Source organism: Lissotriton helveticus, chromosome 12 (assembly GCF_964261635.1).
Source record: "Lissotriton helveticus chromosome 12, aLisHel1.1, whole genome shotgun sequence".
Lineage (NCBI taxonomy): Eukaryota > Metazoa > Chordata > Amphibia > Caudata > Salamandridae > Lissotriton > Lissotriton helveticus.
The window spans coordinates 819,788,929-819,805,460 of record NC_136073.1 but is presented as its reverse complement, the minus strand read 5'-3'; the positions used below and the strand labels follow the sequence as shown (position 1 = coordinate 819,805,460).

General features: G+C 44.6%; 1 protein-coding gene across 4 annotated transcripts in view; it reads left to right on the top strand.

Moving 5' to 3' along the window:
• PI4KB (phosphatidylinositol 4-kinase beta) overlaps window positions 1–15,992 on the top strand; it is a 154,572-nt gene extending 138,580 nt beyond the window's left edge. For 2 of the 4 annotated variants that reach the window (XM_078670476.1, XM_078670474.1), the window contains 3 exons: window positions 5,347–5,467; window positions 7,047–7,109; window positions 14,286–14,618. In XM_078670476.1, the coding sequence (XP_078526602.1) occupies window positions 5,347–5,467; window positions 7,047–7,109; window positions 14,286–14,467 (366 nt within the window). In that variant the 3' untranslated portion in view covers window positions 14,468–14,618. Of the gene's footprint in view, window positions 1–5,346; window positions 5,468–7,046; window positions 7,110–14,285 lie in introns of all 4 variants that reach the window. The other 2 variants (XM_078670477.1, XM_078670478.1) reach the window with 1 other exon arrangement.
• Window positions 15,993–16,532: the final 540 nt, after the last annotated feature.

The window sequence follows — 16,532 nt, the reverse complement described above, 5'->3', positions numbered from 1 at the left end:
ATAAAAGACAATGACAACCTACAGATTGCGGATCCTTCTCCTCCTATCCTGTCAAATGTTCCCCTGGGTGGAAGAGTGACTCCTTATTTACCACAGTGGCGGAAGATAACATCGGACAAATGGGTTCTCCACGTGATACAATTCGGACATACATTAGAATTCCTCCACTTCCCTCCTCCCACGCCACCGACATAACAAGAAGCAAAACACCTATCCCAGATGCGTCGGGAGATTCGGGCAATGCCCTGAAAGGGAGCAATAGAACCGGTGCCGAACTCCCAGAGAGGAAGAGGATTTTATTCCCGTTTCTTCTTGATCAGAAAAGATGCTCTCAGGTGTCGTCCGATCTTGGACTTAAGGTCCCTAAATGCTTACCTCAAGAAACAGTCATTCAGAATGATAACCCTGCTGGATATTCTACTGCTCTTAAACCCAGGGGATCAGATGACCTCCCTCGATTTACAAGATGCATATTTCCATATCCCCATCCATCAGTCCCACAGAAAGTTCCTTCGTTTTGCAGTGGCAAAAGACCATTACCACTTCAAGGTGCTACCATTCGGCCTAAAGTCTGCACCGAGAATATTTACAAAATGTCTGGTGCCGGTGACGGCCTATCTAAGAAGACAAAAACACCAGATATTTCCATACCTGGACGACTGGTTGATAAAGGCACTGTCGCAGGAAGCAGCTCAACCTTCCACCGTAGCATGCAGGGAGCTGTTTGCGGATCTGGGCCTGACCTTGAATGTAGAAAAAACATCTCTACAGCCATCAAAGTTTCTAGGTGCAATCCTGGATACAACACTAAACAAGGCATTCCCGTCAGTGGAAAGACAGTTGGGACTTGTAAATCTAGCCAAGGGATTCGGCAAAAGAAAGTCTCTTTCAGTCAGAAGATGCAAGTCGCTTCTGGGAACAATGTCCTCATGCATACCACTCATTCCCCTATGTCGCTTACGAATGTGACCGTTACAAGAAGAACTGGATCTTCAGTGGTGCTAAGCAAAGGGATCCTTCGAAGACAAGATAAGAATTACGCGTCCAATGTTGCAGGCAGCAAAGTGGTGGACTCGCAGGAAAAATATCTCTGTGGGTCTCTTACCTGACCGAACCAGCTCCGTTGGTAGTCACCACGGATGCCTATCTCGAGGGATGGGGAGCCGTCCTACAGGAGTTACAGGTCAGCGGTCGATGGCGCAGACAGGAACAACACCTTCACATAAACCTATTGGAGTTAAGGACAATAGGATTAGTGTTGTTGGCCTTCCTACCAAGAATAGAAGGGAGATCAGTGTTAGTGCGGACAGACAACACAATTGCAATGCACTATATAAACAAGCAGGGAAGAACAAGATCTCTCTCTCTCTCTGTCAAAAGAGGCACAGAAAATATGGAAATGGGCGATAGATCACGGAGTGACTCTGAAAGCCATACATCTGCCAGGAGATCAAAACACAACACCCTCAGCAGGCAAAAAACGACCTGTCACGAGTGAGAGCTGGATCAGGACACACTGATGTCCATCTTTGCCAAGTGGATAATACCAACGGTGGATCTATTTGCCACAGCCCAGAACAGGAAATGCTGATTCTTTGCAAGTTGGCGTCACCAAAGGGGATCATTGGGGAATGCGTTTTTGACGGCATGGTCAGGCGTCCTTGCCTACGCATTTCCGCCGATTCCTCTCCTGCCATGAGTACTCACGAAGATGAAAAAAGAACCGTGCAGGATAATATTGATAGCTCCTTGGTGGCCCAGGCAGCATTGGTTCACAGAGCTGCTCCTTTTATCGGAGACCGAGCCAAAACGTCTTCGACCAATTCCAACACTGCTGACTATGGAGAAGGGACAAGTACGGCATCCAGACCCGACATCATTGCAATTAGCGGCCTGGCTCCTTAACACTGAGAATTTCAGCACTTGAACATTCCAGCAGAATGCAGAGAGATTCTGGCAAAAGCAAGAACGGGAAGCACTGATAGAACGTACAGGATGAAATGGAAGAGATTCTGTTTATGGTGTCAGGAGAATGCCTTACATCCTCTGCGGGCAGAGGCGCATCAGATTATCCCATATTTGCTAAAACTAGCGAAATCAGGATTAGCCCATGCATCTATTAAGGTGCATTTGGCGGCAATTTCACGATACAGGAGAAACTCAGCACGTCCTTCTCTGTGGTCGGAGAGAATTGTGAAGCAATTTATGAAGGGGTTATTTCGAGTTTACCCACCTATACGGCCTCCACCACCTGTATGGCAACTGAACGTTGTCTTGTCACAACTTATGAAACCGCCATTTGAGCCAATACACAAAGCCGATCTAAAATTCCTCTCCTGGAAGGTGGCTCTTTTAATAGCTCTAACACCAGCCAGAAGGGTAGGAGAAATACAAGCCCTTACAACGCAAGATCCATTTCTCCAATTCAAGGAAGACAGATTAGTCCTCAGAACGAATCCAAAATTCATTCCGAAAGTACCAACAACTTTCCATTAGAATGAGTCCTTAATCGTGAAAAGATTTTTTCCTCAACCATCGACTGCGGCGGAAAGGACTCTCCACACTCTGGATGTCCAGCGTTGCCTGCAGTTCTATTTGCAAAGGACAAAGCCGTTTAGAAAGTCTACACAATTGTTTGTGGCATTTAGTGCCCCCAGAAAAGGTTTCCCGTTATCAAAACGAGGAATCTCAAGATGGATCTCGAGTGCTATCCAGTTCTGTCACCAAGCAGCGGGAAAGCCATTGACTGCACGTGTTTGTGCGCATTCCACAAGAGCGATATCAACCTCAACTGCTCTATTTTCAGGCGTCTCCATACAGGACATCTGCAGAGCAGCCACCTGGAGGAGTACGCATACCTTCACCAGGCATTACTGCCTGGATGCTCATGCAAGAAGCGATGTAGCAGTGGGACAGGCAGTGCTGAGGAACCTTTTCCAATAATGGGGAGCCTCTTTCTCGTCCCTCCTTCCTTTTCTTGGGTAAGGAAAGCACATTTTATTGTTGATTGATATTGGAGATGTCATTGAGAGGAAATATGTCTATGTATATATTGATATGGTTGCTACTATGTGCAAGTATCATGTATTGCATGTTAATGAGAACAAGGTGACAAAGACAAAATGTGCTATGATTTACTGCTCGCTATTCTGATTCAGGCATGTGAATCTATGAAAGCTCCAATACTGGAGTAAGAAAAAAAGTTACTCACCTGTAACTGTAGTTCTCCAGTATTGGAAGCTTTCATAGATTCACATACGCCCGCCCTCCTCCCCCGAGAGGCTCACCTCGGATTGGGTACGGAAAGTATTATAGCACAAGTGCCCGAAAATCTGAGGGGCAAGAGGTTCTCTCAGAAGGGTTCTAGAGGGTGAGTGCCTCTGATTGGCTAAGAGAAAATGTTGGTCCTTTTTAAATAACGAAGGTTATGGATTGCAAAAGAAAAATGGGTCTAGGCCTGTTTTACAGTTAGCTATACTGCTAACCATTACTTTTTTATGTACCGGAGATTCCTGTCTCGACGACGGGGAAATGATTCAGGTATGTGAATCTACGAAAGCTTCCAATACTGGAGAACTACAGTTACAGGTAAGTAACTTGTTTTCTTTTAGCTGTTGCCACATTTTTGTAATTGACTTGACACATTTTTGTAATTGGGAAATTAATCAACTGGGAGGGATGAGGAATTTGCGTGTCCGTTTCTTTCCCCAAGGTATTCACTTAGCAATCAACAAAAAAGGACACTTGTAACACTGCTCGACTTTCGGTTCAGTGCAAATAAGGAAACCCTCAGAGAGGTCAATGTATACTTGCGAGTAGCGGTATATTAGCTTCATCCGCCCCACATTGACACTCATGCAGTTATCATCGGGTTTTTCCTCTTGGTATGTACTGCTAGCCTCATCCAGAGGCACCTCAAGTCTCGAGTGTAGTGTCCAGAGACAAAAGGACTTTCCCAAAAGGATTGATTAAAAATGAAAAAGAGTACCCAGAATTTTTTTTAATATTGGGTAAACTTACATTATTAAAAATTGTGAATACTCATTGGTAGACCAAGTTACATGACTACATGGTATTGCTAAAGTGGTTTTGTCGACATGTTTCAGCTCTATTGGGCCAGGCGGTCTGTAGAGCTTTCGTCAGGACTAACAGGGGATAATACAAACAAACATATATAAAACTACTCACACGAATTGTGCGGTAATCCCACAACTCAATACATTGATTTGAGTATTCTTCTCAATCTATGAAGAAATATACACATAAAGCTATGTTATACTTCATGCTGTGAGGCCTAGAGGGAGGTAAGTGCAGTAACATGCATAGTGCTAATATTAACACTCTTGCAGGAATCATGAGATATTATCATGAAGAAGAGCGTTAATGTTTCAGGTAATAGAATTGCTTTACACTGAAAAACGCTCGTGAACTATTGGGAAGGTAAGTGGCTGTGGCTATAGATGCTATTTTCAAAATAAGTACAAGCGCTAAAAGATTTAGTGGCGTGATGTAGTCAAACACTGGTAATCACAAGTGCAAACGCAACCACGCATCGTCTGTGGTATTACATGATCATTCATACAGTCACATGGTTGCCGTTTCATTCGCTTCGATTATTTACTTAGAAATGCATATCAATATTGACATAACTCTCATTTTTGTAATTGACTGGACACATTTTTGTAATAGACTGGACACATTTTTGTAATTGCTGTCCTTCTCGGGCAGTGCCCCCAAAACCTGGAACTCCTGATCAGCAGATCTCGGACCAACCCCTACTTCATGATCTTTAAGAGAAAACTAAAGGACCTCCTCCTCGATCAGCACCTTAACCCTCTGGACAGTAAATCCTAGCACATCTTAGCTGCCTACAATCCAGTAATGCTCAACTCTGGTAATTACTTCTACCTACAGCTGGGTGTCTGTTTGTTTTATTGCCTGTGTAAATGTCGTAAAGTGCTCTGATAACCACAGGTCTTGCCAGCGCTATATTAAACTCTCTTACTAAAAAAAAAGTTTGTTCATATTTAAAAGGGTAATAATTGTACTGCAAGTCTCCAATATGCCTCATCGAGCTAATACAACCCTTTCGTTTTTGGAAGCTACCCATCATCTTATATTGACCAAGATTTCACTTTAAGTTTTTACATCCGTTTTATTCCTCTGAGGCATGACATCCACATTGCGGGTTTGCTGCTCTCGTGAATGGTTTGTGAAATCTGAGGAGACTGAATGTCCTTGATACCCTGGTTTCGATTTTTTTGTTGGTCATTCCTTTAGGTTCAACACTAGGGCTTTGTCCATCCCTCTAGATGTCTAACTTCTGTGCCTGGATTAATTTTGCAGGTGATGGGAGGCCTCGACGGTGACATGTTCAACTACTACAAGATGCTGATGCTGCAGGGACTCATTGCTGCTCGGAAGCACATGGACAAAGTGGTGCAGATAGTGGAGATAATGCAGCAAGGTACGGGAGCCCCAAGAGTGAGGGCATAGAACCGTGTACCCCTCAACCATGTCGCTGAATGTTGCAACTGACAGGGTGTTTTGGAAGGTGTAAACTGGCGGCATGTTCCTTAAGACTGACTGATGCATAAAACCCGATAGACTCGGTCCCTCCAATGAACATGTAGATGACAAACAAACGCACATTCAGACCGACAGTAAAAAGTCTGCCTGACACAGTTTGTTCATTTCTAGCTGACTAGTAAATGCCCATGTCAGTCGCCTTCTTCCCTCTGTAAAGCTCAGTTTTTTATGAATCTGTTTCTGGTGCCTCTCTCAAAACGAGGCTGTTGTGTAGTTACTTTAAAAAAACATAACTAACTCCCCACTCAATATATTGGTCCTCTTGTCTCATTTGGAAGACAGATTGTAAGCAAGAGTTGTCAGTCACAGCACTGTGTGTATCATACAGCACTCCTTAATGCCAAAAGCTTTGGTCATTTCTGTCAGAACTTCTTAGTTGTGAGGGTTAAGCAGCAGATCACAACCCACCTACCCAGGTTGAAATGAAATGTACTAGATGGGAGTTTAAAGAGCTGAAGCACCGTATCTCTACTGGGCCACCCTCAAACCTCTGATGTTTGCCCTCCTGCTTGTGAGCACCGCAGACTTAAACCCCCCCCCCCACACACACACACCCTTCTCACTGTGAACTGCACTACATGCCCTTGGAAGACTTTGTTCTTGTATGTTAACTTGATTTTAATTCACTATTCCTTGGTAGTGAATGATCTGTTCACATGCAAAAGGTTTCTGGATACTTACTTTTTCACATAGCAGAAGTAATCGCTGCACAAGGCGGCGTTGTTTAAACTGAGAATCATTTACTCTGAGCACAGGACTTTCACACCCTGTCCCCATCATTGAACATACCCCATAACCTTTGATGAAGGCAGGCTCGGAGTTCATAGTTTCTAATACACTACAGTCACAGCTTAATGTACAACATCCTAGAAGATGCTGAGCCCCCAAATGTCTTGTGTCCAATTCCTTGGAGTACACTTTTGTGATCCAGTGCAAAAGGTGGCAGGCATAAGTTCAGTTAAGTTAGTCAAAGACTAGGCCCTTGCATGCAGTATTTTTAAAGATCCTGGCCTCATTAGGAGAACTCTAGGCACACTGCTTCGTAAGACTGTCGACCTTTAATCCTACTCTGTCGCTACCACCTTTCTTACTCGGGCCCCAAAGATGCGCCCTCGTTGCCCTGGATTTGCACACAGTTTAACTCCTCTCAGTCCCTCTACCCTTCCTGCTGAATTCTTTTGACACGAGCTGAACACGCCTATGACACCGAGCCTCCAAATTGCTCATTGCCACTTCAACTGCCTTGATCTTTATAGGAATACAACCTTCAATTCTAGGCATCTGCTTCTTCAGACCGGACCTAGTGCAGTCTTACTTTTCCTCTAATGTCCTAATTATGCCTAGTTAATTGTTGACGAGCAGAGGTCTCTTGTTAACAAAAGTTTTTTTTTCCTCCAGCTTTACAACAGAAACAAAAAAATATAATGTAACTGAGCGAATGTCAGTCTGTTCCACAGGTTGCCGCAGGTGTTCAAGAGCAGCCCAGCAGAGCCAGACCTTTACCTTAGCTCAGATCATCTGTGAGTGTCAGAAGCTAGCATAGACTAGGACTCAGACAGATAAGTTTCTATTTTCCCATCCCTAATGTGAAGCAATTTGTTGCAAAAGCTGTTATATGAATCTTGAGGGGTCTTTGCTCTGTAATGTAATCCAATCAGTTCATTAGGAAGAACTATTTCTCTCTCTTCTGACTGTAATTAGTAGGGAGGTGGTGCCTCCACCAGTATGGCGATGAAATATTTATTCGGTCAAAAAAAGAAACCATATTAAATCAGATTCTGTTCATGGTCCACTATTGTTGGACTAAATCATTGAGCGTACAATAAGCTTAAGAAGACTTGTTCATGAAAATTTCTTTATCCCCTTCAAAATCAATGTTGTGGTTCTTGACTGAGAATTTACCATTGTCCTCAAGAGGCACCACCTCCTGTCAGTTATGGACTCTTAAAGTGTAGTAATGTAGAAGTGTTTGGTCTGCTTCCCAGTTCTGTACTCTCCAATGGAAGATTTGCCCCAAACTTAATTGGTGGTTTCCACATATTACCTGCTGCACATAGTCTACAGTGCAACCTCCTCTACTGTTGGGGCATATCTCTCTGATAAAAGATTAAAAAACAAACTCTAATGTCAAGTGCACATAACAAAATAACAGTACAACCATATAAAACGTGTACATTGATACCTTACTTTACACATCAAAGTTTACTTTCTCCACCTAGCAAAATTCTCTTTTTAAGAAGTAGCAGCAGCTGAGACCAGTGGCAGCTGGCATAGCGCCATGGCCTGCGTCTCTGCTCCTGCTCTCCTTGAGGAACAGGAAGCACAGCCATGCCCCACTGACCAATCACAACTCTGCAATGCAGCGTTGTCATTGGTTTTGAGCCTCCTGCTTCGACGCTCAACCAGGGAATGGAGGCCTGGGCATGTTCTCCGGCATGTTCTCCACGCAGGCTGTAATGCAGCCTGCATGGAGAGAGGGCTGACCAAACCGTCATTGCGCACTTAGAAATGGCCCAACCACTACTCCCCTGCACTGAGAGCAGAGCAGCCCTGCCCAGTAGCACGAACATAAAATGATAATAACTGAAAGTTATTATCATTTTATGTTTCTACTTCTCGCACTGTTTAAAAGCAGTGGGGCAACGTTCCTCCGCCATAGCGGAGGAGCCGCTACTGGCTGAGACGAAGTAAACGCTTTGCAAATTTACACCGCACTCTTGCAAGCTAAATTTCAAAGACTGCTCACCTGTACGTTAGATTGGGTATAAAAGCAAGTTGAGTGCAAATAAGCCAACATGGGAAGCAGGAGGTCTCACTCCCATAAAACATGTTCAGTACTTTCTGTGGTTGTATTTTACGCTTAAAAAATAAATCTCTCTATCACTGTCCTCCCATCATCTCGGACGTCTATTATGATGTAAATTCTTTCAAATAAATATGGAGTGAGCATCACCTGTACCTAGAGAAGTACTAATGCTATTGGCTGTTCGGTGTATCATTCCACCGCCTAAGGAATACTTGCATTGTAATGCAAAAGGGACTATTTTATGTCTGAAACGTACCCTGAAGAATCACACTTTAAATTCTTGGTCTTACATGTGCATTTCATATAGAGTGTTAGCTTTCTCTTTTGTTTTTCTGCACAGTGATGAAAGGCTTTTTCTTAAGGATGTAATCATGACTCAACATCGAAGTCTGACCTATTGGCTTTGCTTGCGCATGTGTTATGACTGTGCCCATATGGGTGCACGTAAGTCGAATAAGGATCATTTTGTCCAGTGGTACCATGATTAAAGGTGTAAGGCTACTAGCCCTTTATATTAAGAATTATAGATGTATAACGGTGAATATGTGGGATGTTTTTCAACAAGGAGACTGGAGTGTCACAGGGTAGAAATCATCCCTGTTCTTCACTTTTTACTCATCTATAATTTTTGTATGTATGCCCCCCAAATCGTCTTCACTTTCTTTCAGATTCTACACAGGAGTAGATGTGTAAAGTGTGAGCCAAGCCTAAATTGCACCTCTTTCCAGTCCCTAATGTAACAAGCATTTGCAATGCAATAGGTCTCGCATTTACGCGATTTTGACCTATTGGCATTGTAAATGACAATGGCTTTTATTTGTTTCAAAAACCAAAACATAAATAAAAGGCAATGTCATTTACAATAAAAATAGCTCAAACTCTCGCAAATGCGAGACCTATTGCATTGCAAATGCTTTTCTTTTTTACAGGTGAGTACCATTGAATCCCACCAGACTAAGCTCGGGAACTGGGGCTAGTTACAGGAGCCAAAATGCTGCGCACCCAGCTGTGTACAAGGGTGTGTAGTGGGGGGGGGTTCTCCCTAGCCAAGATCAGGCCCTGCAGGACACTGTACGCCCACTGAACAACTTTAGGCTGATTGACTTTGCCTGGATCGGTGTCCGGGATAATAGGAGCAGAAATGTGCTATGCATGGCACTGTACTGACCCCCTGGGGAGAAGTGTGACGACTCCAGGCGTGGGGCACAATTGAGAACATACCCACCGCCGCCACCACACATAGCCTGTGCTCCTCCCTTGCGGCCGTAGGCCAGAACCGCAGTAGCCGCACGTTCAATCATAAATTTACACCTGACAGCGGCCATGGAGGTGCAATAAGCATTGCAACTAAATAAATACAAGTATTATTCCTGAAATTGAAACATGCATAAAAACTAGTAGAAGTATTTGAAAGGCAATAAATCTGTGCGATGTAAGTGGGGGATTCATTGATGGAGTGTGGAAAAGTGAATGAAGTTGCCAAAGCTGCAGTGGAAATGGGCATTGTGCCTGCTTTGGAATTTGAAGACCGGAGTGACCGCGAGGATCAGCGCAGCATTTCAAAGCCCTGCTGCTAAACTGTGTAATCGCCTGTGCCGCAACAAAAGCAAAGCGCGTCCATATGGTTTTTCCTTAAGACCAAAGCAGAGCGCGAAGCAGAGAGTGTGCATGTTTTGTCCTGCGTGCGCACAGCTAAGCTGTTACACAGACGTACATGTGCCCAAGAAAAGCGAAAGTAAATACCGTGCCGCAACAAAAGCAAAGCACGTGCATATGGTTTGTCCTGCGTGCGCACAGCTAAGCTGTTAGACGTACACGTGCCCCCTGCCGAGTACACTTTACTCAAGAGGGGCTTTCAGGCCATTGTGTGCAGCAGCCGCGGCCCTCCATCCGTCCCTCATTGACTACAGACCGAGGAAGTCGGTGCATGGAGTTGAGAGCAACAGAGAAGGGAGCCCGGGGACGCAAAATAGACATCAGACTGCAAGGTGATTAACGTCGCTTTGGAGAAAATGCAAGGTAAGGCTGTTTCAAGAGCGAGGTCACGGGTGGGCTGCAGGTGCAGTTGTTTTGGCCAGTGCTTATTTATGGAAGGGTTGCTATGATACTCATCGCGGAGTTGGGGGGGGCTTTATGACTCGGCCTCATGCCCTGGGCTGCATGCGCTAGTTAAAAAGAACAAACTCAAACAGACGCTGTGAGAAAGGTCGCAACGCGTCGCAAGTTGGCCCGTGCACATGTGCAGTCCTCCTGCTGTCTGCATCGTGAACCCCTCCGAGGAGCTCTTTGAGACAGGAAACTTCTAAAGCCCATGTTGTAATGCGCCCGGGCGCTTTACTAACCTGCATTTTTCTGTCCCGTCTTGCACAGAACAGGAGAGTCACTGCACCAACACTGGGCCCCCGCAGCAGCGCACGAGGCATGGTAACGCGTTGCAAGTTGGCGCATGCACATGTGCAGTCCTCTGACTTGTTCAGCAAGGAAGCAGGAGGTATGTTAACGCAGCGCAAGCTGGTGCGTGCATATCACCTGTCCTGCGAGTTGTGGTAACGCTGCCGAACGCGTGCACAACAGCTGTCCTTGGTCCGCGTCCACATCTCCTCTCCCCCTTCCGAACTCAAGTCGGTAACAATAGATCTCGCCTAGGTGAGTAGCGCATGGCGCTGCGTTGCTAGGCAAGACCTAAAAACAAAGAAAGACCTCTTTCCACCCAACCCCACATCCTCTGTGCCTTCTCTCCACCCCTTTCACAGCGTGCCCTCTGCTGTCCATGGAAGCATAGAGCCATCTCTGCACTGACAGGCTCTCAGAGAACCCTGATAGAGCAGCTTGAAATTCCTTTATGACGTGACAACAATGAAAAACCACTCTTGTTTCCAACTGTTATGTTCTAGCAGTGAATAACCAGATTCAGAATCTCTCTCAGTGGGAGTGCTACATAACATAGAATTATAGATATATAACGGGGGTGTTTTCCACCAAAGGGTTAGGAGTTGCATCAAAGGGACAACAAGAGCAAAGCTCAAGTAGAGTATAGAAAAGTTATCCCAGACTTTCTACAAATGCATAGTTCCAACTCAAGACTACAAATGAGACCTCAGCAAGAGTGTGTGTATAGAACCCCCGGAGTTAGTGCTAACTGTGAGGACACATCACTGCGGTCAACGATGGCTATGCAATCTTTCCCACTCTGGTTAAAAGTGAAAACCTGGGGAAAGCAGTGCAGTTCCATCAACGAAAATCGGCCACACCATGGTGACTGTTCATTTGCCCCTCGTTGCTAGGGAGTATGTTTTGAAAGTGGCCACACAAGGAGCTACATATCACATAAAGATACTAGATCTGACTGCGAAAATGCAACAAATAAATGTTTCTGCTGTCGTCAAAGCCTTGCTTAATTTATGCAAGTATTTGCAGATGGTGGGCAGCAGCATTTTATTTTAAGAACTTATTTTTCATCAGCAGACTTTAACCTAGAGCAAGACAGCGAAATGTAGGAAAGGGAGATCTAATAAAAAAGAGATAAGAAAACAGGGACAAATGGAGAAAGCAGGAATCAAAATGAATCTGCATGCATGAGATAAAAAGACAGGAAGTGTAAGGTCAGACGAAAAAAAAGGTATGAAGTTGCATCAAGACTAGAAGTCTTTGTAATCGGCCCCTTGGCATTCAACAGCTTTTAGCGGTGGGGCCCTTTCACTTTAAAAATAACAATTGCTATGAGAAGATGTTGAAAGGAAATTCATGTTTACGTGTGAAGTCCGGCCTTAGTGTTCACTCTGATAGTGATATGTTTTATTGTGCTCATCCTTTCTGATCGACTTGCAACTACAGATTCCTCACCTTGTGAATTTCCCTATGAGCCAGACTTGATCCAGATACTTTAAAGCAATTCCTCTGGGCATCGGAAGGTGGTGTTGTGTGGCTCTGCATCGGATCTGTCCACTCCAGATGTGACACATGGAGATATATATATATATATATATATATATATATATATATATATATATATATATATATATATATATATATAGATAGATATAGATATAGATATAGATATATATACCCCACTTCTGCGCGCTGTTGGTCGCATGAGCCATTGAAACCAGATGGTGCAGCGTGCAAATGTTTTGGATTGGCATTCTATTAATATACCTATGAGCCCTTCCACAGAACAGGGAGGAGGGAGGGTCAGTGAAGAATCTGCAGTTCGATAGAGTCTCTACCAGAAAAGGTGTTACTGAAAGTAAGTAACTCATGGAGCCTTCTTACTGCATAATCCTAACCTTGTGATTGATACCAAAGCAATGCACCTCCCCTGTTGGTGGGGCTGTGGAATGGTTCTGACCAGGAAATCCTGCAGGACAGATCAGGCAAAGTACTCAACTCTCAATCCAGGCAGGAATGCTTGGTGAACATGTGGAAGGACACCCATGAAGCAGCCTGACAAATGTCCGTGACTGACGCACCATTCGTCAAGGCCATGGTAGCGACCTTTGCTGTGCTGGAATGAGCACACATGCCTTCTGGGTGCTGCATACAACATGCTATCTGGAGATAGTTTCTGTTGGCATCATTGTCACTCTTCTTTTCTGCCTCCTATTCAACCAGTGAATGCCGTGCGTCACTTCCTTTTCTGTCTGTGGTACACAGATTGATTCATTTAAATTAGAGCCCATCCACTGCTCACGGTGGTATTGAGGTACTGTGTACTTTTTTTTTGGTGTACATTTTTATCATGTGAAATCGACCATACTCAAAGGTATTAGATCGCTTTACATGGGCACTAGTTACAATACACAAGATCACATTCATTTTTTAGGCACTGCCGATTAAGTGATTTGCTTGCATCAATCAGTGCCACTTCACTTTAGTCATTGTCACTCCACTTAGTTGTAACTGTGTTTATATAGTGCTTACTACTCCGACGAGGCGCTGAAGTCCTTTGAGGCTTTCCATTCTGTACCACTCCACTCTGCCACTTCACTCCACATCACACAGTGCCACTCCATGCCACATAGCACTACTCCACACAGTGTCACTCCACATCACAAAATACCACTCTACTCAGCTACACACAATCACTCTACTCCGTGCTTCACAATCCCACATTATTCCACGCCTTGTAATGCCAGTCCACACAATGCCATTCTTCTCCATACATTGCCAATCTACTCCTTGCCACCCACCACCCCTCCCGCCACACCTCTCCACCAAAGTCAATAGATGTCACATAAGCAAGACCTATTGATCTTGTAAATGCTTGTCTCTACATCTCTCACACCCTTTCTTTCATATTTTTGATAAGTGGAACTTTTAAAATCCTCACGGCAGAATCTGTTTTTCCTGTGGCAGCATAAGGCTGCCAGGGCTGAGGTTACCAGCAAAGTGTGATCTGTGAGGCTAGCCTCCTCACTTTTCCTGATGTTCGAACACCTCTCCAATTTGTGATATGAAATGTATACCAGAAACCATGCACCCTGATGTGTAAGTGGGAGTTTATAGCTGTTGCATCAAACAGTGCCCTAGATTATGTTTATAAAACCTATTCACACTATGGATCTACAGTGAACTGATTTTAGTTCACTAATAACGATTAATGGTGTATTTCCCCATAACATTTGCCTTATTGGTGGTCTGACGAGGAAAAGACCTGGCCTTTTTGCGTAGCCTTGCAATCATTGTTTTCCACTTGTCCTATTTTTTTATTGTACCTACTAGCATCTTTGTAACATTGGCCGTTTTATGATGATACTGGTTGTGGAATTGAAGCTGTGTTCCTCTGGAGGACAGCATCTCACTAATTCTTTTCATGGTTCTTTATCATAAGTGGTTGTAGTACTTGCTTAAAGTGTTTCTCACTGTTCTTTGTCTTAACCTTTTCCAACAGGTTCCCAGTTGCCCTGCTTTCATGGCTCCAGCACCATTCGCAACCTGAAGGAGCGATTTCATATGAACATGACCGAAGAGCAGCTGCAGCTACTGGTTGAGCAGCTTGTTGATGGTAGTATGCGGTCCATCACCACCAAGCTGTACGATGGATTCCAGTACCTGACGAACGGCATCATGTGACCCCTCTCCTGTGCCACCGGGTTCCAGATCACAGGTGCTGGGTGATACCCTGGACACCACTACCAATAGAAGCAAGGTTTTGCTCCCAAGTGGAGAGACTGTGCCCCACCCGTCGTTGACGGGCATCGTCCCATTGACCTTTTACCAGTCTCTTTTTAGAAATGCAATTTGGAAAACAATGAATGTCCGCAAACTAAAGGATCATGTTGGAACTGTTGGTGTCCATGTTTAGGGCATGCCTGAGAAAGGGAAGGTCATGACCCTAATAGATCTGAGGATCCTGAAAAAGACCACTGCCCTCTTTCTAACACAGTATTATGCCTGCAATCTTCCAGACACCTCTCACTTGTGTTTGGGACTTCTGAAAGCCTCATAGACGGCCTTGCCAATCATGCTTTCAAACATTTCCTGGTGTTTCCTGAAAGAAAGGCGCTGTGGGGCTGGCCCTGTATAGAACTTCCCCCATCCAGCACCATCAGCATTACTACCCCTTCGCCTTTGCACATAATCAAGAAATAGTACCCGCTCCCTCCGGGCGGACCAGTTTGTCACACTCTGCACTGTATGAAGATGGAGCTTTCTGCCAGAGCCCATCTCTTCTGAAATAACCTAGATCCCATCTTTTGTTCACTGAAATTCTCTTTTTTGATGTCCTGTCTTACTTGCACGTTCTTCAGTGGTCACAGCATCATGAAGATGATCGTCACAGACCCCGGACTGGCTCTTTCCATCCTGAATGGCCTCACACCCCTAACCTTCATTTTCATGGCCTTGGTTGGAATGATTGAGATGCCTCTTATGCCATCCTTCCTCATCTGCTTATGTATGTCCTGGCTTTGCTCCAATTATTGTGCAAGTTGCATGGTCCTAGACTGGTAGAGTGAGGAAAGACTTGAACTCCCAGACAACAATGTCTCATTACGTTTGTGTGTAACTTTTATGTGGTATTTTGTACAGTCTTAGCCATGACGTTTCATGCCTGTCTTTCTTACGGGGTTGCAATTATTTTTTAAGAGAACTATTTGTGTTTCCTTAAATCTTTCCTGTCCGATGTTGTTTTTCAGCCTTCGATCCCCAATTTCTCGAATACCCCTTCCTTACTTAGTAAGTTAGGGAGAGGACCCATACTTTACAGCACCAGATACTTGTCAGACATGTTGAACCCTTCTTAAAGATCTCTATCTGATATTTGGCAGATCGGGGAGGACGCTGGTGCCTTTTGAGAACACACCGAAGAATTACTGTGTGACCCACATGCAGAAACAGGTCGACAGTCCACGGTGGAACCCACCCGCACAGGGTGATCCCAAAGAAATGAGCTAGGTTGCATCCCGCCGAAGGTGGCAGGATGCAAGCTGTAGGTTTGTGAGACACTTGTTGCACTACTGTCCACAAAGGGTGGAATTGGGGGAGGGTGGGGGGATCAGAGGGGATCATTACTTTTTAAAGAGAGCAATGAGCCACTGAATGCAGACGCTTTCCTGTTTCTTTGTATTAAAATAAGATGAATCTAGTGAGACCAGAAGGCTTTTTGACAAGTTTGTAATGTATGTGTCTAGTGCATTCACATACTCGATGGTTAACAACCAGCTGCTTTTAGGTGTGGGATGTAAACTTCTGTACAATGGCTACATATTGGGAAAATGCAGCAAAAACAGCACAGCCTTTGGCTCCTTTGGTGAAGAAGATGGTTTAAAGAGTGGGAATCGGTGTGTGTTGTGGTGTGTATGGCGCGGTTGTGCTTTTGGTGTGTGTGTGTTCATGTACATTTACAAAAGACTAAAGTAGGATTTGAAGTACCCTGCTCTGAGACCCAGCTGCATGCAGTAAGAAGTAAGTTGAGGAACACCTAAGGGGGTAATACCGTGTAAAGACCCTTATCCACTTAGTTCGGGCTGGACTGTTGCCATGAGGCACAAGGTCAGACTGATTTGCATATGGCCATGTCTGAACTGGGGTGGCAGAGTGGGCTAAAGAACGGTGATGGATTAAACCTAGATCAGTTGACTGGGGGTGAGTGTTTGATTTGCTCAAAAGCTCCGTCCATCATCCCCTTTGGTAAGAC